This window comes from Gopherus evgoodei, unplaced genomic scaffold (genome assembly GCF_007399415.2).
Source record: "Gopherus evgoodei ecotype Sinaloan lineage unplaced genomic scaffold, rGopEvg1_v1.p scaffold_41_arrow_ctg1, whole genome shotgun sequence".
Taxonomy (NCBI): Eukaryota; Metazoa; Chordata; order Testudines; family Testudinidae; genus Gopherus; species Gopherus evgoodei.
In genome coordinates, this window is record NW_022060062.1 from 1,311,342 (window position 1) to 1,338,048 (window position 26,707).

Below are 26,707 nucleotides of genomic sequence, written 5' to 3' on the forward strand. Positions count from 1 at the left end.
GGTTTTGGATGTGGCTCCGTTTTTAAGTTCAGGGGACCAGTGGGTCACAGATGAGACCGACAAGGGACCCCCCCCCCCCTTCCTACTCCCCTTCCGAACTCCCTTGCAAAACTCCCTGTTAGCAGCTCCTGTTTGCTAAGCTCCCTGGTCGCTTGTGCGCAGCTTTATAAAGCCCTGGCCTGAGTGAATGCCCCGCCCACCGGTTAAGGCTCAGCCAATTAACGGAGGCTTCTAGTTTTCAAACCTTCCTAGTAGCTCCACCTCCAACTGCCAGCTACAGCACACAGTCCTTCAAACAAACAAACCAAGCAGACTGACAAACACAAGCTCAGCACACAGCCAGTAACCCCCAAACACAAACACTGCAGACAGTCACTTACCCCACAGATGCTGTATGTGCTCCTCCTTCACCTGGAGAACTCCCTTGCAAAACTCCTGGATGTCCAGGAAAGGTACATGATGCTCACATCTTTAGGAACTCTGGTCTGTTTGAACAGCTGCACGAAGGGACTTCCTTCCCGGACCAGAAAATAACTGTTGGGGATCCTGAAATGCCTATAGTTTATTCTTGGGGACCCAGCCTACCCCTTAATGCCGTTGCTCATGAAGCCATAGACAGCCACCCTGGACAGTAGTCGAGAGCTGTTCCAACTATAGGCTGAGCAAGTGCAGAATGGTGGTAGAATGTGTATTTGGACGTTTAAAAGCTCGCTGGTGAAGTTTACTGACTTAGTTAGACCTCAGCGAAACCAATATTCCCATTGTTATTGCTGCTTGCTGTGTGCTCCACAATCTCTGTGAGAGTAAGGGGGAGACATTTATGGCGGAGTGGGCGGGGACCCCCTTAGAATTGCATGCAGCTTATCTTAGAAGTGGCATGTCTGAGTCTCTCACCCATAGCGACCATTTGCCTCTTTTTGGTTTTTTGGTAGGCTTGCCTGAGCACCTTAATTTTCACACGGCAGTGCTGCAGGTCCCTGTTGTAGCCTCTGTCCATCATGTCCTTGGAGATTTTTTTCAAATATTTTGCATTTCGTCTTTTGTAATGGAATTCTGATAGCACGGATTCATCTCCCCAAACAGCGATCAGATATAGTTCCTCCTGTTCGGTCCATGCTGGAGCTCTTTTGTGATTCTGGGACTGCATGGTCACCTGTGCAGATGAGCCTGCCATGTTAGCCAAATAGGAAATGAAATTCAAAAGTTCCTGGGGCTTTTGCTATGTACCTGGCTAGTGCATCTGAGTTGAAAGTGCTGTCCAGAGCGGTCACAGTGGAGCACTCCGGGATAGCTCCTGGAGGTCAATACCATCAAATTGTGTCCAAACTACCCCAAATTTGACCCGGCATGTTGATTTCAGCGCTAATTCTCTCATTGGGGAGGAGTACAAAAGTCCATTTTAAAATGGCTTCGTCATGTGGACGGGTGCAGGGTTAAACAATCTAACGCTGCTAAATTTGACCTAAACTTGTAGTGTAGACTAGGGCTAGAGTTGGCTCTTCTCTCAATTGGGTGATTTTTTTTCCCCTTAAAAGCAAGCTTCACTGGCATGCCGATAATCTTCTTAAGTAGCTTAACAGGTTGAATTCTTATTTTTGAGGTAGATAAGAAATAATCTTTATTATAAGTAGCTATTTGGAACAAATCCATCAGATTAACTTTTCTTGTTTATGAAGGAAAAATATATCCCTTTTCAGCAAAAATTTGGAGTTCCTGCTTCAAATCTTCAGTTACGATATATGCACTAATACAGTGTTTCCCAAACTTGGGATGCCGCTTGTTTAGGGAAAGCCCCTGGTGGGCCAGGCCGGTTTGTTTATGTGCCCCATCCGCAGGTCTGGCCAGTCGTGACTCCCACAGGCTGAGGTTCACTGGTCAAGGGATGAACTGGCCACCGCTTCCAGCAGCCCCCATTGGCCTGGAGCAGCGAACTGCAGCCCGTGAGAGCCGCTATTGGCTGGATCTGCGGATGGGGCAGATAAACAAACTGACTCGGCCTGCCAGGGGCTTTCCCTACACAAGTGGCATCCGAAGTTTGAGAAACACTGCACTAATATCTTGGCTTAGTATTTACAGATAAATCTTCCGTTGACTTAGGGGAAATATAGAGAATTTTAGTTTCAAATAGTAAGCTTAAAACTGTTTAGTTTGTAATCTATACTGACCTTTCTCTGACTACTTTTCTGTTTTTTGTTTTTGTTTTTTCATCCCCTCCCCCATCTACCATCACCACAGGCAGTACCCTTGGACTCACTTTATCTCTCTTAGCAGTTCTGGAATAAGGAAACATTTTAACACCTCTGTGCTGTCATTCTTTCTAACCAGATCTGCTTGAGGTCAGAATACCACATTTTACAGAGTCTATTCTTGGTTATTTTTGTACACCAGCACATTTTAAGGTTAAAATGATCCAAAGTAGGTTTTTAAAAACATTGCAGTAGCTTCACTTTTGCTAAATAAAATCAGTTCATAAAGTAGAGAGGGTAGTTGCTTCTGAAATTGTGAATGTTAAAGGCAATTTAGTCTGATTTGCTTTTGTTTGCCTATTGCCTTTTCTTCTTCTGCCCTAGAGAGCAGTAGGCACCCATGTCAAAACCCTTAGTGTACCTGCAGTTATATTGGCAAAACTGCACTTTGCTGGTATAGTTTTATTTTACTTGGAGTTGAGGGCTGTGTGTGTGTAGTTGGAAGAAGCTATATTGGCAAAAACGTGCTTTTGACAATACAAACTGTCCATGCTAGGAGTGTGGTGTCGGTATAGTATACAGATACAGTGGCAAGCTGCTCCTAATATAGGCCTGACCCTAAACCTATTTTGAGAATATGATACAGGCATAAGATGGTAAAGTGTGATCATAAACCACATGTACTACTAGCTAATGACTGACCCACATAATCTATTATGTCCATTAACACCCATTTGAAATGCTATTAATTCTAAAAAATTCACTGTATTCATTAGTTAAACATTCTGTAATGGAAATAGTAGAAAAATTAGCAACATTTACACTGTAAAAAGGAGACTAAAGTGGCTTTGCTCCTTGCTCTTGAGGACTAAGTTTAAGATTCAATGTAACTGAGTTGAAAATTGTGCTGGTTTGCAGATTTCCAGGTGACTGGGATACATGGGAGTAAATCAGAAGTGCTGCCATATCACTACAGTGAGATACATTTCTAGATAAAGAACAGTGGTTTAAGGATTCTCTGTGTGGTGATCCTCTTGACTATTATTGTAGTCTTGTAAAATCCCACTTGAGCGGCACTAGTAATATAAATGTTTATATATATTCAACAAGGTAAAGGTGGGTGAATGGATTGTGGGTTGGCAGAGTTAACTGTCTTGTACAGCTGAATTATTGGGTTATCTGAGAGATTTTGTCCTGATTCTTGTTGAGAGGGAATTGTGTGGGATAATATATGACAAATGCAACATGTCAGGTATAACAGAATTTAGATATGTCTGTGTCATACAAATCAACCCAGGAATACATGTTTCTAGTATCTCTTGACTATGCAATTTGAAATTACACTGGTAGTATGTGTGGTTAAATTAAATGCCCTTGTCTACAATAGACCATGTAAATCTTTGTAATTGAACTGGTGGTATAGCATCAGTGTAAATATTAGCAGTACAATGTCCATGCTAGTTACGGTTTTTCAGGTGCAGGTCAGCTGCAGTTCTGCCCTTAACTCTCACTAGTGCTGTACCATCTGATGACAATTTATCTGCCCTTGGAGTACCTATCCCACAGATCCTGGCACAGCTGTCTGAGGCTGTGGGTTTCTGAGAGTTTCCAAAAGGCAATCTTGGAGCCAAGGGGAATGTTGAAGTCTGACCTCTTCTCCTTCTCCCCTCAATTTACTGGGGAAAATCCCATAGTTCCCTACTTCTGGTACCATTTCCTAGTCCTTTCTATAAAATGGAGTCAAAGGTGAAGACTTGGTTCTCCTTGCTTAACAAGAACAATTTTTTTTCTACTGGAACTTCTGTGAAACTATTGAGGCTTCTATGAGGTGGTGGATGGAGGATGTTTTAGCGCTGTCTGTAGACAGCTTGAGAAGGAAGATTAGTTCTTGGAATTTGTAATTCACCAGTCATGCATTCATCATGCTTGGAGTAGACAACATTGCACTGTACTTGCAGTTGGTGGTGTCAGTAGGTAGAGCATCACTTTTGCGTTTGGATCATAACTACAGACAGGTGCATGCATTTTTGCAATGGCTTGTAACCTTTTCCTGACTACGCAAACCTGAAGAAATGCATCTTCACTGGTATACTCAGTAGGTTAAGGATGGCAGTGGAAGAGTATGCTGTCAGGAGACTGAAAGCAAGTGGTGGATGCCCAACCTGCAATGGCTTGTTTATTGGCTAATATAGCAATTGTCATATGTCTGCTGCATTTTGCATAACATGTAAAAACTGAGAGGAGGTTTTCACTGAGTATTGAGTCTATGCATAGCTGGAGAGACAAGCAGTTGCACCTGAGACTGTTAGTGCAGACTGCAATTGACACACTGCACAAATTAGAAATGCTCCATGTACACATTTTCAAAGTGAAAGTGTGAATTTGATTGTGGAGTCATGAAGTGAATCTGGCTAGTAGCTGACAGAAGTCTCTTTATGCTGCGGTACAGCTGTTTCTGTACAAAAAATACCTTTATCATTCTTTTTGTGTGTAGTTTAATGTATAATGCCTAGATAACTTTACAATTGATTTATATTCTATAAGCGAGGGAGTTGGTTTTAAATGTTCATGTCTACAAAACTAAAAACTCAATTCTAAACAAAGCCATGACAGTTTGCCTTCCTCAAAGCAAGCCTTTTCCAAATGATGGTTGTAAAGCTTATACACTCAAGGAGTGTCTGTGTGTGGAAGCCAGTGGGGAGGCAAGGTGCTAAGTAGGAACTGGCCTTTATAGAACTCTGAAATGGATGGATAGATTTTGCTCCAATTTTCTCAGTTTTTAATATTTTGAGAAGCATGAAAAATTTCAACACAAGAGGTGACTAAAGAAATTTACTACATAAACCATTTTGTTACTTACCTGTGTAGCAGGCTCTAACAGGAATCCTTTATAATGTAATGTTAGACCTAAGACTGAATGTCTGTCATTTGACTCTCGTGCTAATCTTATTTATGTATCTGAGAAACAATAATTTAATTGTGAATGCTGCTGCAAAGATCATTCTCTCAGCCTGTTGATTTTGATCCCTTGTCACAGATTAAGTCAAGTGCTTGCTCTTTGCCACTCATTGGACTGCTGTGAGGGAATCCTGCTGCTGAATTCCAGGGATTTTGAAGCCCCCAGAATGTGAATAATTGAGGCACTGCTGTTTCCAGGGACGCTCTTGAGGTGCAGATTTTCTATCTGCCAGACTCCATTTGCTCACTTGTGAAAATTTCACATGAGCATGTTTTATGTTTTCTTCCAGGCCTTCCCCTCATGCTTGGGAGGAGTTCCTCACAAACATATGAAAAACTGCCTCATTATCCTCTTTCCAATCTCTCCTGTGGTGCTTACAAAAATTGACAATTGTTATGCTGCTTGTGTGCTGAGACGCTGTCTCTCATACTGACCAATATTGTCTCATCATTTCCTTTTACTCCCCAAACTGTCTGTACAGTCTGTCGCATCTTACGCACATTTAACATGCACGATTTCAGCTTTATGCGATTGGCAGAAAACAAAAAAAGAGAAAAACAACAATTTTAATACTGTACCTGTAGTGCTGGCGATTCCTCCTGCCATTACACTCAGTGTAATTTTGACTATACGTGATTTTCACTTTACGCGCTGACTGCGGAACGTAACCCCAGCATAAGATGTGACAGACCTGTATTCATCTGTTGTCTCTTGTCTTGTATGTAGATTGTAAGCTTGTGAGGGGTGGGGAAGGGGTGCATGTTTTTGTTATGTGTTTTCAGCTCCTAGCACAGTGGGGTCCAAGACCAGGGCTCCTAAGCATGATGGTAATAGAAATAATAATTAATCGGAGAGGGAAGAAGCCTAATTATGACTTCAGAACTATATTTATACTGAAATTCCAGTATTTATTCTACCATTAGCTATCATCAGTGAAGCCCCATGGATGGTAACAATAGTGGAAATACTTGTATGGATTAGGACAGGTTTTAATCACTGTCTCAGCTAAACAGTGATGGTAACTTTACCTTGTTTTTGGAAATTCCTCCCCCCCACTCCCAGGGAATATCCCTTCTTCTTTCCACTTGCTTGAGCATTTTCAGTGGGTGAGGTACAGGAGCCATTCTCTGTCTGGTGCAGTGGAACTCAGTGGCAGAGTGAGAGCGGGGGGTTGCAGACTTTCCTTGTGGTGCTTCCCTTGGTGTAGCCATAGCTGAGCCCCTGCTACTATCTTGTGGCAGCAGTGGTGAGTCCTGAAAGAACTTCTGCATGGGCTGGGGGGGGGGCTTGGGTGCCTGTGCCCAGTCAGCTGCATGAGCTCCCACTTCAGTTCCTCCTCCTATTCATTTGAACTGTGTAAGGTGGGGTGGGATGAGCTTGTGAGCTACAGAGAAGGATCCCGAGGACTGCTAGTTTGTCAGTCCTACTGTAAAACTTGTTGCAAGAGGACCTCTTCCCATCTAAAGAGTCAGTCCTCTGTTAGGAGAATGTAGAGGATATTCTTGGTTCAAAACTACAGAAATCATACATTTAGAGAGTGAGCCTATGTAGATAATTTAACTTCCTCTGACAGGCTACTGAAGACATTTTATCACTTTCGCATATATTTTGTTCTTTTAGTAAAAGGTGGGAGTGATCACCAGTCAAACTATTACTCTTGAACTTAGTGAAATAAGTGGGGAAAACAGACCCTTTTAAAATACAGACATTTCTCTCTATGGCTGTTTATGCTGCTTAATCTTTCCTCCTTTCTATTCACCTTGATACATCATAAAGAACCCCTTTTCATGTCACCTCTAAAAATAAGTTGTATTACTGAATAAGTTTGGTTACACTATTGACATAGAGCTCACCACATGCTAAGAAAAATTATATTGTCCAGTAGCTCTGGACAGCCAAAAACCTACTGTCCTCTGGATAAACTGCTACCTTACATTTAAAATCCTAGATGTTTTGATTGACAGATGTCTGACATGCCCAAAATGAAAAGTAACTTGCTCACTTTCCTTGTAAATGTCAGCATTGACTTATATATAGGATTTTGCAATGTGTCTCAGTCTCCTTAGTGGCATAGGAAACATGGAGATGAGAGGAAAATCAGGATGCATCTGGTTGAATGAGAGCAAAAAGAAAAGCCCCTAAAGTGAACTAGAGGTAGAGACATTTGGGGGATGATGGGCATTATTTTAGTATAGTATATAGCTGGTGCCACTATTCAATTCTTTTTGTTGACACTGACTTTCCTGCCAGGGGATAGGGAGGTAGTGCCCCTTCTGTTGCCAAGATCCCGGTTTTGTTACTCTGCTTCACACTGTCTGCCTCCATTAAATCTGTATAGATTGCTCTACTGGAATTTCAGGAGGCTTTTACTTAATTGGAGACTGACCCACACCATGCTGGATCATTTAAATGTGTCCAAATCAAATCAAACTAAACTTATCAAACATGCATCTTGAGTAGTTCTCCAGAATCTGAAGATCCTGGATATTGGAATAGATAAAGCTCTATACTTAAACTTGTTTTGATAATAAAGCTTTTTATAACTCTGTTGGATAGTGGTTGTACAAAAGGAATTGTAATCTTTGCTTTCCTACAGTAATGAAAAGAATACAAGCGTTCTGTGCTTCTGAACTTGATAACTATGTCCCTGTGGAGCAAGGTCATCAACTACTGATGTTGCTAGGAAAGCAGCTCAGGAACAAGAGCTTCAAAAATGTTCAGAACAGTTTGTGAATACAGGGATACATACAAAAAGAATGGACTATTGGGTAAAGATTAAACTCATTTATTGTCCTTTCACTTCCAAATTTATTTTAATGATAGTCAAGCAAAATATTTAGAAAAGGCCCTTGTTCACTTTGGAGTTACTTCCTAAGGCCCAGATTCTGCAAACACCCGTGGTAACTTTACTTGCCTGAGCAGTGGAGACTACTAACATGAGTAAAGCTAAGCACAGGTTAGCTGTTTGCAGGTTTTGAGCCTAAATTATCTATAAATATTTCAAGTTATTAATTTTTAATCTGAGAAGAAATAACTTTTCTGACAATTGCTAAGTGCAAGAGTGTAATAAGAGCGTAATAAGAAAAGCCAAAGAGGAGTTTGAAGAACGGCTAGCCAAAAACTCCAAAGGTAATAACAAAATGTTTAAGTACTTCAGAAGCAGGAAGCCTGCTAAACAACCAGTGGGGCCCTTGATGATCGAAATACAAAAGGAGCGCTTAAAGACAATAAAGTCATTACGGAGAAACTAAATGGATTCTTTGCTTCAGTCTTCATGGCTGACGATGTTAGGGAGATTCCCAAACCTGAGCTGGCTTTTGTAGGTGACAAATCTGAGGAACTGTCACAGATGGAAGTGTCACTAGAGGAGGTTTTGGAATTAATTGATAAACTCAACATTAACAAGTCACTGGGACCAGATGGCATTCATCCAAGAGTTCTGAAAGCTCAAATGTGAAATTGCGGAACTATTAACTAGGGTTTGTAACCTGTCCTTTAAATTGGCTTTGGTACTGTAGTGGGGCAGACTGCCCCACTCCCTGTGAGAGTGGGCTGTGGCAGACCAGGGCACCTGCGAAGATGGGGAGTCAATCAGGGCCCAGTTTGGAGACAGCCGATCAGGGCCAGGCTCAGATGTATGTAAAGGCTGCCCAGAGCAGGAGCAGTCACTCTGTCCCAGGCCTTCAACAGGAGAAGGTCAGTCTCCAAGTGAGGAGACTAGCACCGCGGACAGCGCAGTGCTGGCAGGCTCGGGGAGGCTAGGGAGCTTGAGCCTGTGACCTGCCAGGCTGCAGGCCCTGAAAGGCAGGGCCTAGCGTGTGCAAGGGGCCATAGGGGAAGTGGCCCAAGAAAGCAGACAGACGAGGGGAGAGAAGGAGGACAGCGAGGCTGCTGCCAGAGGGTCCATGGGCCGGGACCCAGAGAAGAAGGCAGGCCTGGGTCCCCCGCTTCACTCCTTGCAGTACACCCAGCTATTGGCCGTAGGGAGTGGCCATAAGACTACGCCAGATCTCTGACGAGGGGAGAGAAGGAGGACAGCGAGGCTGCTGCCAGAGGGTCCATGGGCCGGGACCCAGAGAAGAAGGCAGGCCTGGGTCCCCCGCTTCACTCCTTGCAGTACACCCAGCTATTGGCCGTAGGGAGTGGCCATAAGACTACGCCAGATCTCTGACGAGGGATTGGACACAGAGGGTGATTGGACACGGTGGCTGGAGTGTAGAACTGCTGATCACTGATCCCCGGAAGGGGATCCAGATGGAGTAAGGGACACTGCCAGAGGGCAGTGGCCTTGAAGAGGACGCCGCCAAGCAGAGAGCAACGTGGGTCCAGAGACAGCAACGGAGGGCAGAATGACAGATGGGAGGCGCTCCACTGGACAGATCTAATTCCCAGAGTCACCAGCAGGAGACGCCAGCTGGTGAGTCCCAACCTGTTACAGATACCTAATGACTGGAAGTTAGCTAATGTAATGCCAATATTTAAAAAGGGCTCTAGAGGCAATTACAGACTGGTAAGTCTAACGTCAGTACTGGGCAAATTAGTTGAAACAATAGTTAAAAATAAAATTAACAGACATAGAAAAACTTAAACTGTTGAGCAATAATCAACATGGTTTCTGTAAAGGGAAATCGTGTCTTACTAATCTATTAGAGTTCTTTGAAGGGGTCAACAAACATGTGGACAAGGGGGATCCAGTGGATGTAGTGTACTTGGATTTCCAGAAGGCCTTTGACAAGGTCCCTCACCAAAGGCTCTTACGTAAATTAAGCTGTCATGGGATAAAATGGAAGGTCCTTTCGTGGACTGAGAACTGGTTAAAAGACAGGGAACAATGGGTAGGAATTAATGGTAAATTCTCAGAATGGAGAAAGTTAACTAGTGGTGTTCCCCAAGGGTCAGTCCTAGGACCAATCCTATTCAATTTATTCATAAATGATCTGGAGAAAGGGGTAAACAGTGAGGTGGCAAAGTTTGCAGATGATACTAAACTGCTCAAGATAGTTAAGACCAAAGCAGACTGTGAAGAACTTCAAAAAGATCTCACAAAACTAAATCATTGGGCAACAAAATGGCAAATGAAATTTAATGTGGATAAATGTAAAGTAATGCACATTGGAAAAAATAACCTCAACTATACATACAATATGATGGGGGCTAATTTAGCTATAACGAGTCAGGAAAAAGATCTTGGAGTCATCCTGGATAGTTCTCTGAAGATGTCCACGCAGTGTGTAGAGGCGGTCAAAAAAAGCAAACAGGATGTTAGAAATCATTAAAAAGGGGATAGAGAATAAGACTGAGAATATATTATTGCCCTTATTTAAATCCATGGTATGCCCACATCTCGAATACTGTGTACAGATGTGGTGTCCTCACCTCAAAAAAGTTATTCTAGCACTAGAAAAGGTTCAGAAAAGGGCAACTAAAATGATTAAGGGTTTGGAGAGGGTCTCATACAAGAAAAGATTAAAGATAGGCCTCTTCATCTTGGAAAAGAGGAGATTAAGAGGGGATATGATAGAGGTATATAAAATCATGAGTGATGTGGAGAAAGTGGATAAGGAAAAGTTATTTACTTATTCCCATAATACAAGAACTAGGGGTCACCAAATGAAATTAATAGGCAGCAGGTTTAAAACAAATAAAAGGAAGTAGTTCTTCACACAGCGCACAGTCAACTTGTGGAACACCTTACCTGAGGAGGTTGTGAAGGCTGGGACTATAACAATGTTTAAAAGGGAACTGGGTAAATTCATGGTGGCTAAGTCCATAAATGGCTATTAGCCAGGAAGGGTAAAGAATGGTGTCCCTAGCTTCTGTTCATCAGAGGATGGAGATGGATGGCAGGAGAGAGATCACTTGATCATTGCCTGTTAGCTTCACTCCCTCTGGGGCACCTGGCATTGGCCATTGTCAGTAGACATACTGGGCTAGATGGACCATTGGTCTGACCTGGTACGGCTGTTTTTATATTCTAAATGTAGACAGAAAAATGGGTCATGCTTAGCAAGTCTTTGCCACTGGAGTATGGAACTTTTTAAAGAGATTCCTGTCAGTAATCATGATATTGACTGAAACTATTGCACCTTCTATTTATTACAAATAGCACCCAAGATATAACAAATTAGAGGAGAGCATGTATTTTTTTTTTCAGTTTCTTTACTTTGTGCACAGACACATTTTGCCACTTTCACGGTTTCTCCTGTATGCATCCATTTCTGCTGTTTGTGTGATCCTTTAATACCGCAGCAAGGGAAAATATTTCTTTAAAATAGGAAAACATGATTACATTTACTTTGGATTTGTATATAAAAATAAAGAGAGAGCTCTAGGCACCCGTGTCATAAATTGCAAAAAGAAAAGTAAAACTAACAGCCAGCAGAACTCTCCATCCACACAGACCGAACTCCATGCTCTATGGAAGCCCTTGCAGGTAGATTTACCTTCCAGTGTGTCCTCAAAGTCAATGGACTTGGCCTATATTGGGGAGAGGGGAAGCTTGTTCCAGAACTGCAGTCCAGTCACGTAAAACACTCTAGCTCCTTCTATTAAATTCAAAGGAATCCAGCTTCAGCGTCTCCACTGTTCACAAGTGTGACAGTACAGTACATGGAGAGTGGTAGTCTCTAAGGGCTGGCCTACACTACAGCTGTAAGTTGACATAAAAGTTATGTAGTTTGCATAATTGAAATAGCATAACTGAAGTTGACATAACTTAGGTCCCATGCTGTGTTCATGGGAGACGCTGTACCACTGACTTACCTTATTCTTCTCAAGAAGCTGGAGTACAGAAGTCGACGAGAGTGCTCTGCCATCGACTTAGCAGATCTGCCAAATTAACATTGCTGCATCGATTGCAGGAGTGCTGATCTAGTTGTAAGTATAGACATGGCCTAAGTAAGGTCACAAACTCTAGAGCTTCATAGGTCAAAACCACTTCAGTTCAGTCCAGAAAACCAATAAGCATCCAATGTAGATTGCAGAAGAAAAGTGTCTTGTGCTGCCATTGAGAATCACCACTTATTAAAAACAGGCCATTATATTCTGCACCAATTTAAAATTCCAGGTTGAGGATATTGCAATAATCCAATATGTAACGCAACCCACAAAAATTAACAGAGGGACCTGGTGGCAAATGAAGTTAAAAACTTTTTACCTCAACTTTTTACAAAATAATGAGCTTGCAGATTGTGTGTATTGGAAAGCCTTTCTCATAGCTGAGTTTGTACAGCATTAGATGTACTTTTAGAAATAATTTGTGCTAGTAATTTTATGATGATCTCTGCACAGTAATACTTTGCCATTTAGAGCTGCTACTTTTCTTTAGTTTGCAGGGTTGTTGTAGCAGTGTTGGATATTAGAGAGACAAGGAAGGTGGGCGAAGTAGTATTTTTTTTTTATTGGACCGACTTCTGTTCATGAAAAAGACAAGCTTTTGAGTTTACACAGAGTGGTGTTTACACTTACCAGAATACTCAATTATTGGATTACTGTGCAGCCTCAGAATACTCTCACCAACATCATACAGCTCCTGTGCAGTAGTGCTTTTTACCAGTTGCCATAAGCCATATCTGATGTGTACCAGGCTCCTGGTGGATCTGTTTTGTTTCATTCTGAGCAGGAATTTAGGAGTGCCACTGACTGGGAGAGGTTTTATAGTGTGATACTGACTCGCATTGTAATCCCTCAGCAATCAGCAAAAAGAGTTTGTGGAAGTTAACTTGTAAATCTGTTCTTAGCATTCATGCTGACCTTCAAGACTTTCAAATAGATGTAGATAATCTTCTTTGGTAGCACAACTCGGTAAAACATGTATTGGAAAAACTCTCTTTTTGCCGACCAAGATTTAAATTAAGGGATTGGTTTATATCCTGCACAATTCTTTAAAAATGTATATATTTTCTGCTACTGTAGTTTTCAGTTCAAAAAAATCTACCTTATTACCCACAATAGTTGCATACCCTGAAGTAAAAAGAATGAGGAGTACTTGTGGCACCTTAGAGACTAATACATTTATTTGAGCATAAGCTTTCATGGGCCGAAACCCACTTCATTGGATGTATGCAGTGGAAAATACAGTAGGAATATATATATACACACACAGAGGACATGGAAAAAAAGCCCACCTTAACTGATTACTCTCATTATCGTTAGTATGGCAACATCCATTTTTTCATGTCCTCTGCGTGTATATATATATTTCCACTGTATTTTTTTTTCACTGCATGAATCCGATGAAGTGGGTTTTAGCCCGCAAAAGCTTACGCTCAGATAAATTTGTTAGTCTCTAAGGTGCCACAAGTACTCCTCGTTCTTTTTGCAGATACAGACAAACCGGCTACCATTCTGAAACCAGATACCCTGAAGTGTAAGCAGCAATATTATCTCATCTCTTCCTTTCTTGCCCAAGCATTCCAAACCTACCAAATTTAAGAATTCTTGGACGTTTTCTAGGGAAATTAAAAAATCAAATATAGCTATGTAAATAAAATGCTTAAATGCAGCCATAGCTTTTTCTTTTCTACTTGTTTTATTTTCACATTCTTTCCCTCAGTTTACCTTTCTCTTTTTTTCTTTTAGTGGATTCGTCTTCCTTGCCCTCTCAAATTCTCACTAATATTAAGTTTGGATTTCTTTAGTACTATCCAAAGCAGTCTTTTCCTATCTGTTTCTTCTCTACTGCATCTTTGCCAATTGTTTTCACTAATTCCCTAGTTGCTGCTTGTTTGTTTCTACTGCTCCTTTTCCCCTTATGTGTATTCTTTTTGCTTTCTCTGACCCTTCTAGAATAAATTAGATTGTCTCACTGGTAAGGTAGTTTTCAATAATAGATGTTCTAAAAATTTACTAGGCCTTATGCACCTAATTAATATACATTTCAAACCTTGTCCTTCAGCACTTGATATTTAGAGCCTCTAAAATAAAATGGAGATGATAGTGAATTGGTCCTTTGGAATTGAGTTTCTCTCTTAAAAAGAAAACAAATAATTTGAATTAAAGGTGACCTACGGAAGGGGGAAAATAGCCTGTGTTCTTTATCCTGTTTCTTTAAAATGCATAGAGAGAGCTGGGACAGATTTCTTTGAATTTTTTTATTAAGAGTATCAGGTCCTAATTTCCCTGGTTTTGGTGGAAGACTATGCAGATAGTGGGATTACAATGTCATAAGAGTAGCTGATTACCAGTGTAGGTGAGAGAAGGAACTTTTGTAATTGTTCTGCTTAAATTTATTATTATAATTAGTGCAAAGTCCTGTCAAACTCTTGAGAGGGGAAAAGATTCAATATCGAATCAGCTATGTATGATGTGTTTGCTTGCAGAGTTGCTCCAGTTTAATTTAGGTGTGAATTTAAATAGATTTTGTTAAGCATTTGGTGTAAAAAGCTATGTGGATACTTATTTAGGTTTAAACTGCATTTATTTCTGTTGAGTTTAAATTGATTCAGAACAGGTTTAACCTAAACAGAAATAACATCAATTAAATTGGTACAAGTTTGTGCTTAGACAAGGCTTTAGTACAGGGATCAGCAACCTTTGGCATACAGTCCACCAGGGTAAGCCCCCTGGCAGGCTAGGCCAGTTTGTTCACCTGCCGCGTCCGCAGGTTTGGCCGATCGCAACTGCCACTGGCCACGGTTCTCCGCTCCAGGCCAATGAGGGCTGTGGGAAGTGGCGCGGGCCGAGAGATGTGCTGGCTGCCACTTTCCGCCACCCCAAGTGGCCTGGAGTGGCGAACCGCAGCCAGTGGGAGCCACGGTCGGATGAACCCGCGGACACGGCAGGTAAACAAATCAGCCTGGACTGCCAGAGGCTTTCCCTGAACAAGTGGCGGCCTGACTTTGAGAAGCACTGCCCTATACTAGAGAGTTTACAGTGGTGCTGCACCGCAGTAAGTTCTCTAATGTAGCCGCTTTAAGGCGACAGGCAGAGAACTCCTCTGTCATCTTAATTACCCCATAGCAACATAATTTAGGTCAACATAAGCTGTATTGTAGCCATAGCCTAAGGGCAGGTCTACACTATAGCAGGGATCGAGGCTCTTAGATCAATCCACTGATGGTCGATTTAGTGGGTCTAGTGAAGACCCGCCAAATTGACTGCAGATCACTCTCCAGTCGACCCTTGTACTCTACCCTGATGAGAAGAGTAAGGTAAGTCAATAGGAGATTTTCTCCCGTCGACCCTCCTTGGTGTAGACCCCATGGTAACTCGACCTAAGGTACATCGACTCCAGCTATGTTATTCACAAGTAGCCTAAGAAATGAACCTCTGAAAGGATGACCAAGAAGTGAGTAATTTACATTAGTAATGTGAACAGGACATGAATCTGAATGACAGTCCCTTTGAAGTAGCCTTGCCTCTTCCTGTTCTGCCTTTCCTTCCATCATCAGCCTGTAGTGTTTCTTGAAAAATGTTTGGTGTTATATTATTGGTTATTTTTACTTTAAAATGAAAGCCAAAGACTCTAACTTCACTGACACTGTATTCATTAACTTAAAAACACAGTTTTAAAATCAAAGACCAGAAAACTATTTTTGCTTTATTTACCTGTCAGCACAAGGTCTTGTTTGAATCTAGTACAGTTGATGTCGACAGCCTAGGCAGTGCGAGAAATTAGGTCTGGTACACTTGCTGAGAACATGACTATATGGAAAGGCCACTAGTGCTATGATTGCTGCAGCTGCACTGGTGGTAGCTTGGGTGGGACATGTGTAGGGAAGTGTGTAGCAGATTCTAAAAATTTTACCACTGTCAACTAAATGTGCTTGGTGATCAAAAATGCTGGAAGTAGCAAGAGCCTTGCCTACTTTATAGCTCCTACTCAGGCTTTCACTGATCCAACTGAATCAGCGATTGCACCAATGGGAGATTTCTTGAAATTAGAGACCTAATTGTGTTAGAAGTACTGAACCCTTACTTCTAGTCTTGATGGTTTAAAAGCTTTTTGATTTGTATTAGAAAAATCTTCAGACATTTCAATTAATTTTCTGCTTTCTCTCTTTACCTGTATTGTCTGACTAGTCATATGGAGAAGCTAGGCATATTGCATCAGGAGAACATCTTCACTTTCAGTTACTAGGAAGTGGGCCATTAACTCACTGTATCAGTTTAATTCACTTTAGCATGAAGTCTATATTAGAGCAGTAACTCTGCTGTAGTTAAGGTTAAGAACATCTTTCTGTTTAGAATCCAATTCCTCTAAGTGCTCTAAAATGTACACCAATTACTTGGATTGCCTCATGGGAGTGTAAGGTTCAGTAAGATGCTGTGCTCTTATGACCCCTACATTACTGATCTCTAGATTCTCTTTGCCCCTCTTATATTACCTAAAGTTTATTGTGTCTGTTTCAAGAGCCAGGAACCTTCCTGGGGTTCAGACTCTGTACTCTGGCAAGATTGTTTAACAGTCTTCTTCCTTGCTTGTCTAGTTTAATGGCTTTATTTACTTTATATGCAAATGTATTTCTGTTGTCCTCTGCCTGTAATCAGGTCAGAAGGTAAATACACATTCATTTGTCTTGGGCAGGCTGGGTTCTTGCTCTGCCTCCCAAACACATTTTAAGAATATCTTTCAAGCACACACCTATAACTTTTTGTATACAGTCTGTACATACATAACACACTGATTTTCAGGACCAGCATATCAACAGTTTACATATGATATCTTACATGACACCTTTGTGATGTATGTTGGGGCACTGTGTGTGTCAGGCCTGATGGGATATGGGGGCCCTCTGCCAGCTGACATTGAGGGACTCACAGACACACACCCCCCCGTAGTAATATCTAAAACATTAATTGTGGAAGAATTCTTGTATGTTCAATAAAGTGCACAATGGCTTTTTTTCTTAAGTGCTATTCAAGCTGTAATTGAAATAATTCTTAAGATCTTTTGAATCTTGTATTGCTATGTCGAATAATTGTAGTTTTAACAAGTCCTTTACTGCTATGTGATCTCTGATGGATGGGTTTGTGCTTATTTTCTCTTGGCTGTATTTATTGGCTGAGACTGGAGAAAATGTGGTAACAAGCATCCAGAAACAGGATGGGGCTAAAACAGAGATGCAGATTGAATTTCTATACTATAAATTCCTAGTAGTTTTAAAATGCACTTTAAAAAAATAGTATGGGAACTTTGATTCCTACATACCTCTTCTTCATGCTTCTCATGGATGGTCATTCTGGGCTCTGTTAGTTAGAGTTGGATTTAGCTGGAAGGCAGACCTGGGGATGTCTTTTACTTTCTCTCACTGAGGTGATGGTAGGAGAAAGGGGGAGGGGTGAAGGGAGGAGGACGACAGCTTTAGGGTATGTCTACACTATGGGATTACTCCAATTTTACAGAAATCGATTTTTGGAAACCAATTGTATGAAGTTGAGTGCATGTGGCCACAGTAACCACATTATTTCGATGGTGTGCATCCATAGTACCGAGGCTAGCGTCGACTTCCGGAGCATTGCACTGTGGGTAGCTATCCCATAGTTCCCGCAGTCTCCCCCACCCTTTGGAATTCTGGGTTGAGATCCCAGTGCCTGATAGGGCAAAAAACATTGTCACGGGTGGTTCTGGGTACATGTTGTCAGGCCCCCTTCCTCTCCCTCCATCCCTCCCTCTGTGAAAGCAACGGCAGACAACTGTTTTGCACCTTTTTTTCTGGGTTACCTGTGTGGACGCCATACCATGGCAAGCATGGAGCCCGCTCAGCTCAACGCAGCAGCCATAAACATTGTAAACACCTTGCACATTATCGTGCACTTTATGCTGACCCAGAACCTGCAAAACCAGGCGAGGAGGATGTGGCAGCGCAGTGACAAGAGTGATGAGGACATGGACACAGAATTATCTCAAACCGCGGGCCCCGGCGCGTTGGAGATCATGCTGGTAATGGGGCAGGTTCTAGCCATTGAATGCCAATTTTGGGCCCAGGAAACAAGCACAGACTGGTGGGACCACATAGTGTTGCAGGTGTGGGACAATTCCCAGTGGCTTCAAAACTTTCACATGCGTAAAGGCACTTTCATGGAACTTCGTGACTTGCTTTCCACTGCCCTGAAATGCCAGAATACCATGATGAGAGCAGCCCTCACAGTTGAGATGTGGCGATAGCCCTGTGGAAGCTTGCAACACCAGGCAGCTAACCGTCAGTCGGGAATCAGTTTGGAGTGGGCAAATCTACTGTGGGCGCTGCTGTGATGCAAATAGCTAAAGCAATCATTGAGCTGCTGCTACCAAAGGTAGTGACTCTGGGACATGTGCGGGCCGTATTGAATGGCTTTGCTGCAATGGGGTTCCCTAACGGTGGTGGGGCAATAGATGGAACCCATATGCCTAGCTTGGCACCGGAGCACCAGGGCAGCCAGTACATAAACTGCAAGGGGTACTTTTCAATGCTGCTGCAAGCACTGGTGGATCACAAGGGACGTTTCACCAACATCAACGTGGGATGGCCAGAAAGGGTTCATGATGCTCGTGTCTTCAGGAACACTACTCTGTTTAAACGGCTGCAGCAAGGACTTTACTTCCCGGACCAGAAAATAACCACTGGAGATGTTGAAATGCCTGTAGTTATCCTTGGGGACGCAGCCTAGCCCTTAATGCCGTGGCTCATGAAGCCATATACAGGCAGCAGGGACAGTAATCAAGAGCTGTTCAACTATAGGCTGAGCAAGTGCAGAATGGTAGTAGAATGTGCATTTGGATGTTTAAAAGCTCGCTGGCACACTTTACTGACTTGTTCAGACCTCAGCCAAACCATTTTTCCCATTATTATTGCTGTGTGCTGCACAGTCTCCGTGAGAGTAAGGGAGAGACATTTATGATACGGTGGGAGGTTGAGGCAAATTGCCTGGCCACTGATTACGCACAGCCAGACACCAGGGCAGTTAGAAGAGCACATCAGGAAGCGGTGTGCATCAGAGAAGCTTTGAAAACCAGTTTCATGATTGGTCAGGCTATGATGTGAGAGTTCAGTTTTTCTCTCCTTGATGAATACCTGCCCTCTTGATTGACTCATCCCTGTAAGCCACTCACCCTTCCCCCTTTGATCACAGCTTGCTTTCAAAGGAAATAAAATCACTATCATTTAAAATCCATGTATTCTTTATTAATTGATTATAAAAATACAGAGAACTGACAAGGTAGCCCGGGTGGGGTGTGGGAGGAAGAGAAGAGGGGAGGAAGGAAAAGGCCACTTCAGAACTTGTTGCATGACAGCCTTGTGCTTGGGCTGTCCACTGGGGTAGAGTGGCAGGGTGCACAGAGCCTCTGCCCCCGCCCCATGTTCTTGGGCATCTGGGTGGGGAGGCTATGGAACATGGGGATGGGGAGGGTGATTATACAGAGGCTTCAGCAGCACTCTGTGATCCTGCTTCCGTTCCTGAAGCTCCACCAGATGCCGGGGCATGTCTGTTTGATCCCGCAGTAGCTGCAGCATTGCATCCTGCCTCCTCTGATCTTCCTGCTGCCACCTCTCATCTCAAGTGTCCCTGCTGTCCTTGCGTTTGTCTCTCCTGTCGTCACATTCATCCCTCCTGGCCTCATGTTTGTTGGACACTTTCCTGTACTGTGATACTGTGTCCTTCCACTCAAACAAATAAGTTCTTTCACTGTGGGTCGATTGCATGATTTCAGAGAAAATTTCATCTTGCGTGCGTTTTTTTTTTTTTTTTTTTTTTTTGCCATCTTATCTGAGAGAGCCTTCGGGATGGAGGAGGGAGGCTTGAAAAATTTGCAGCTGTGGAAGGGGAAAAAAGGGAGAGAAGTATTTAAAAAGGTATACATTTTACAGAACAAAGTGTGTACTCTTTCACGGTGAACAACACTATTCATATTACATAGCACGTGTGCTTTCGGTACAAGGTCGCATTTTGCATCTTGATATTGTACAGTATTTTAGTTTTACTACTTTGGATAAGAAATTACCATTTTAAAGCACTTAACCTACTAATCTATCACAAATGTTGACTTTCAGCAAGATGTTCACATCCAACAAGAGATTTAAAACATCAAATACCTTTCTAGTTCATCTCACAGTTTACACAGTGAAATGTTCCTTTTGGAACATTTCCTGATTGCTAAACAAATACTGTGTGATTCTGCTATAAAAAACATGACAGATGAACACATGTTGCAGATTTAAGATTGTAATATATTATGGAAAGATAGCTTCTGGCCACTTACGTAAATCTTTTTTTATGACAATCCTGTTTGGTTATTGTATAGTTTCTTTCTTCTTTTGAAGCATTGGATTGAGCACAATCTGTCGCTTGGAAACGTATTCTTCTTTGAGCATACCATGCAAATGAGGATTACGCTGATTTTTCCAGGAGATCAGGCAAAAAAGGCTGACACAAAAATTAAATCTGAAGACTCAGTAGGATTTTTGGAAAAGATTAACCCACCCATTCTTTTAAAGCAAAATGACCTTATGTTTCAAGAACAAATAATTTAACGTCAAGATTTCACAACTGTCCTGTCAGACTTAACTGACCTTAGCAGTATGCTATATATCCTTATTTTACCAGAGAGGTAGCATTAGGATTATGGTATGCATTTACTGTTGTGAAAAGTCACTGTTAACTAAAACCCTTTATGATATGTATGCTTTTTATAGGACTTATGTTGCATAAAACTAGGGTGTGTTTTGTGTAGGAGATGGAAAATGAGGAAGGGTGTAGCTTTTCCTGATGCAAGTGACTATTTATAGGATTCCCAGGTTGAACTGATTAACATTATATCCAGTTTGCTTCATTGTTCAATAACAGAGTATGGCACAGGATTTGTTGGGTAAGTGCTGCTAAAAATGTCGGACTAGACAATTTCAGTTCTGTACACTTAATCGTGTATTATGGCCAAGATTTTCCAAAGTGAGTACCTGACGTTAGGCATCTGTATAAGCAGGCTGACTTTCAAAGATGCTAAGCTCTAAGCAGTTCCTATTTCAGTGAAGGGAGCTATTGGGTGCTCAGCATTTTAGATAATTGGGCAACTTATTTGGTATCCACTTTTGAAAATCTTGGCCTATGTCTAATGGAAAGTTTATCTGTAGATTTGAATTATTGTTTGTTGAATTAGTAGAGGTTTAACACTTGTTGTACCACCACTTTTTTTTCTCTAGGCCTAACGAAAGGCGTAACAATAACTTCAACTAACCAGCCTATGGTTGAAAAAGCACGAGGAGAGAAAGTTACATTGCCATGTACATTCACTGTCTCACAAGAAGATCAAGGCCCACTAGATGTTGAATGGGTCTTAATACCAACAGATAATCAAAAGAAGGAACAAACAGTGAGTAGAGACAGCTTTTTAGAGACCTTTTAATTCCTAGCTGTTGTGAGAGCTCTGAATGTTGACGCTTTCTGCCCATAAAGAACCTCTTGCTTTCTGAATTTTCTCTCTTTCAAGTCAGGGAACTTGTGATCTTGCATGTCTGTGAAGCACCATGCACAGGAATAGTCAACAATGAATGCCAGTTATATAAACATCATTAAGATCTAGAAGGACAAGTGATTGCTCACTATAAGTTAGTGAATGATAAAGAGAAAATAACACTGGTCTACAATTTTTGAGAAGTCGTCTGCTTCAGAGATAAAATGTGATGTGATATTATGTATTTTGATGTGCTGAATTCAAATATGACAATTAAAACAACTGATTGGCTACTGTTTCTAAGATATTTAAGTTTTTACATTCTATGTCTATGTATATTGTGTAGATAGTCGAGTTTTAATCATAAATTGTAAACCTAGGTGTTTTCATGTGTTTATGGTTGCTTTACATAATATTTCACCTGTCCTGTTTATGTAACACTTTAAAAATCAGCAAAAGGGTTATATAAATAAAATTTATTATGAAACAAAAGGCAAAAAACTATTATGTACATAGTTTAGTCCTATTCAGTGTCTACTCGGCGCTTCTTGGCTTGTCTCTTGTATTCATTAAATGGAGCATCTCTTGTCACTGTCCAGAAATAGTCTGCAAGCATTGATGGGCTCCATTTGCCCTGATAGCCTGCCAGGAGATTCCACTGCTGTAGTCTGGAGCCCAACAGCTCTGCCTTACTCCTCGGTAGTTCTAAATCCCTGACAAGGTCATTCAGTTCACCTTGTGTTATGAGGTGTGGTTCAGAGGAGGAGGATGGGAGAAAATGTGGGTCCTGTGACATTGATGGTTCAGGACCAGAAGTTTCATCCTCTTCCTCTTCCTCGTCTGACTCTCAAGTGAGAGTGATTCTGGTGCATCAGGAACTGGCAGTCCTTTTCTGTGGAGTACTGGGCGTATAGCTGATTGAATGTTTGGATAATCCACAGTCCACTTTTTCTTCTTTGACACACCTTTCCCAACTGGAGGCACCATGCAGAAGTAACAATTGCTGGTGTGATCTGTTGGCTCTCTCCAAATCATTGGCACTGCAAAAGGCATAGATTTCCTTTTCCTGTTCAACCACTGGCAAAGATTTGTTGCACAAGTGTTGCAGCATATGTGTGGGGCCCATCTCTTGTCCTATCTCCAATTTTGCAGCCAAAATAAAGGTGATAGGCTTTCTTAACCATAGTGGTTATACTGCGCTTTTGTGATGCAAAAGTCACTTCACCACAAACATAGCAGAAATTATCTGCACTGTTCACACAAGTACGAGGCATTCATATCATGTATGATGCAATAACAGCTTCAGATTGCATCATTCATTGTTTTGCCTAGAAAGCAAGTACTGTCCAAACCCAGTCATAGATTTATTCATAGATCCAGTCAAAGATGTATTTTAGTCATTTCTGGTTTAAATTGAGATCCCTTCCCTTTATAACTCACTTATCCTCCGCCATTCCCAAGTCAAGGGTCGTATACACTGACCCAATAGCATATCTTGAAAACTAGAGCCAATCAACAATTTTAAGCATCATTTTTGTTCTCAGTGACCCAGAATTAGTAAAGTTGGACTACATTTGTTTCAGAAGTATTTTGGCTGTAGAGCAGTGTAACTCCAGGATACTTTTATTATAATTTTTTTTAAGTTCATAGAATCATAGATTATTGTTACTGATAAAGACAATGCCGTGTTGAACCAAACAAGTCCGCTTTTACTAAGAAAATATTTTTTAAAAATTCTTAGATCTTAAAATATATTAGTCCCTTTCCCATTCCATTCTTTAGAAGCAATACCAGTAAATTTAGATGAACTCCTTCATGCAGAGGTTTAGTATAAGTGTTAGCACGCAGCAATTTTAAACAGCTGTTAATAATTTATTCATTTTCCATCAGATAAATTGTGTTGGATGGGGTTTTTTAATTGTTCTGATTAGAATTATTTTTACACATGAAAAAATGTCTTCCAAAGAAATAGAACGGTGGTTCATTTAAAATATTCAAATTGCTATGCAGATTTGTTTGAAGAAAATACTTGTTTTTTCTTTTCCTTTTAGATTATCATGTACTCTGTAGACAGGATTTATAATGATTACTATGAAGCTATGAATGGACGGGTACAGTTCACTAATCCTGATCCCAGATCTGGTGATGGCTCCATAAATATAGTGAATCTAAAGTCAGCAGACACAGGCACATACCAGTGCAGAGTGAAGAAAGCTCCTGGAGTTGAAAGCCAAAAAATACGGTTGACTGTGCTTGGTAAGATAATTTGTACAGATGCTATATGCTGTATATGTTTTTGAGGGCAAATTCTTACATGCCATATTACATTTGACACTTAAAATAAGAGAGAGGCTTGCGTAAAATAAATTCATAATCTAATACTAAATTGTAAGTGGATAAATTGGGCTGTCAAGCGGTTTAAAAACAATCGCGAGATTAAAAAAAAATCCGCAGTTTTAATCACACTGTTAAACAATACTAGAATGCCATTTATTTACATTTTTGTGGGTTTTCTATATTTTGAAATAGTGGGTCAGAGGTGGGCTTCAGGGCTTCAGCCTTGCTTGGGGCTCCATCCCCTCTTGGTGCAGCCCTATTATTTAGTGTTCAAAAATTAGAGGATTGATACCTCTCCTCTCCCAGTGGAATGGAGGAGGACAAAAATGTAGAAATTAACATTTCTGGAAAATGGCTCAAAAATTGGTTTGCCCTTTGTATGAAACATAAGAGTTAAAAATATAGGCTGATTTCAAGTTTTGTACAGTGAAAAATGATTTATTTGCTAAGGCTTAATTAATGGACACCATAACTGATTTTAATTAATTTAAATAATACTTTATTTATTAGTAAAGCCAGCAAGGACTAAATGCTACATTGAAGGATCACAGGAAACTGGAAGAGACCTTACCCTGAAATGTGTATCACAAGAAGGTTCCCCACTCCTGTCCTACAACTGGAGGAAATTAACTGGCACAAAGGAACTTCCGGCAACATCGTTATTAAGTAATGTTTATCCTTTGCTATTATAATATATTTAAGATGGATAATAGGCTTTTTATTCATGTTTTTATTTCACCTTGAAATGCTACGGGTTTTTTTTTATGCCTAGGCTTACTGTCTGGTACCTCACAGATTACCTGTGTTAGACACATCCCTTACACTCTTGGCAAGGAAGTATTCTCAGCAGACTAGTGATATGGAATACCAAGACTGAATACTGAAATTAAATGCTATGGAATAAGCTTCCAGTTATTCATAAAAGAATGGTAGTGTTATATATGACAGCTTTTTGCAGCTTGACAAATGTCTCATTTTTTTCAGACTGATGTCAAAACAACTAAGACACTGACTTTTTAAATAAAATTTGTTGTAATGGATTAACACCTTTTGAAATATTGAATAATCATTAATGGAAAATTTTAACTAGTTTCTTCAATATTTTTAGATAAAGATACAGGTGAACTGTCTCTGAAAAGTGTCTCTGAGGAATACTCTGGTACATACAATTGTGTGGCGGCAAACAGAGTTGGTGCTGATGACTGTTTCGTTGTGCTAAATGTCACTCCCCGTAAGTACTTGCTGTATAGTACTTTCTGCAAAATAAGAAATGTTGATGAATGAGTTAAAAAAATAAACTCATTTGATCCTTTTGTAATCTATAAAAGAAATATGCTGTAGAACAGGTAGCTGACACCATTTTTAATTTTGTCATATTTTTGAGTATTGAGCATTCTTTCAGCTCCAATAAACAAGTCAGCCTTTTGACCTGTCTTTCCATGTGTTTGTGTTATACGCTTTTTTTTAATTTAAACATAAGTATGCATGTATCAGTTCAGTAATATTTCTCAGTATAGGGAACATTAGTTTTTATTTTAAGGTGTAAACGGAGAATTCTCTAGTTATGCAAATTCAGTTAAAGGCCAGTATTGCAGTAATTTGTGTTAATCTATTCTAGCTATAAATACAGCTGGCATAATTGCTGGAGCAGTTATTGGAACTCTTCTGGGTCTCTCTTTATTGGCCTTTCTCGTCTTCTGTTGCTGTAAGAACGTAAAGAGAAAAAATATGAAGAAGTGCGTCATGATATTAGGTAATGGCCCATCGTCTTTACCCTTTTGAACTGTAATATCTGAAACTAGAAAATAACTTCCTCTTAATGTTTTCTTGTGGGTAATATATTCATTATGGCTGATTAGAATTCTGCATTGACGTAAGCCAGTATATTAAGCCAGTGTGACAGCTAAGCATAAAAACTTATGCTTTTAATGTAGTATACATTAATATGCCTGTATCCTATTTTCTGATATTTCAATATTTTGTTCAGTTAAAAAGGATTCTGAAAGTGGTAAATATTTGAAATTTTTTTAAAAGTAAAACAGTGTTACTGTTTTTACACTTTTATTTTTGTAATAGAAAAAAACAGTAGAAATTTTATAAATCTCTCAAAGCACCAATACATGCTTGGTTTAAAGCATTTTTATTTTTAACTATTTTCAGAGTGGATGCTTCTCCTCCAAAGAGTCGTACTTCAACAGCCCGCAGCTATATAGGCAGCAATCGTTCCTCTCTGGGTTCAATGTCTCCCTCCAATATGGAAGGATATGCCACAACTCCATATAATCAAGTACCAAGTGAAGACCTTAAACGTTCTCCTGGTCAAAGCCCAAACTTTCCACATCAAAGGTAGCTGCACCTAATCTAAGTAGAATGGGAGCTGTCCCTGTGATGATTCCAGCACAAAGCAAGGACGGGTCCATAGTATAGAAAGGTGTTTAATTTATGCTTTTTTTTTTATTCTATGCAAATATTAAAAAAAAAAAAACACAACAAAACCTTGTTCCAACTTACATTTAAAAAGTGCACAAAATTGTCCTTAAAGAAAATAAACAGTTTGTTTGAACAACCATCACTTTTGCTTATTAATTTTGAACTGTTATTAAAATATATTAATTAATTGCTTCAGCAAAAGCATTTAAGTTCTGAATGAGACATGAAACAATGGAGGTATTTGTTTTTCATCTAAAATTCACCATATCAGCTAGATGTGGAATTCTGAATATGAAACACAACGTTGTATGTTTTTGACAGTGAAAAGACATTGCAACTGTACTCCATGAAATTAGATTTCCAGAGACTTCACCCTCAAAATTTTGAATGACTTAAATATTTTAACTCCTTTAGCCATTCTGTGAT

At 40.5% G+C, this 26,707-nt stretch overlaps 1 protein-coding gene across 1 annotated transcript in view; it reads left to right on the top strand.

Annotated features, from left to right (window-relative positions):
• Nucleotides 1–26,278, top strand: part of LOC115642544 (coxsackievirus and adenovirus receptor homolog) — a 39,158-nt gene extending 12,880 nt beyond the window's left edge. Inside the window, 8 exon segments of the mRNA XM_030546168.1 lie at nucleotides 21,264–21,433; nucleotides 23,566–23,770; nucleotides 24,362–24,517; nucleotides 24,960–25,082; nucleotides 25,470–25,559; nucleotides 25,562–25,604; nucleotides 26,012–26,168; nucleotides 26,171–26,278. Coding sequence (XP_030402028.1) covers nucleotides 21,264–21,433; nucleotides 23,566–23,770; nucleotides 24,362–24,517; nucleotides 24,960–25,082; nucleotides 25,470–25,559; nucleotides 25,562–25,604; nucleotides 26,012–26,168; nucleotides 26,171–26,278 — 1,052 coding nt within the window.
• Nucleotides 26,279–26,707: the final 429 nt, after the last annotated feature.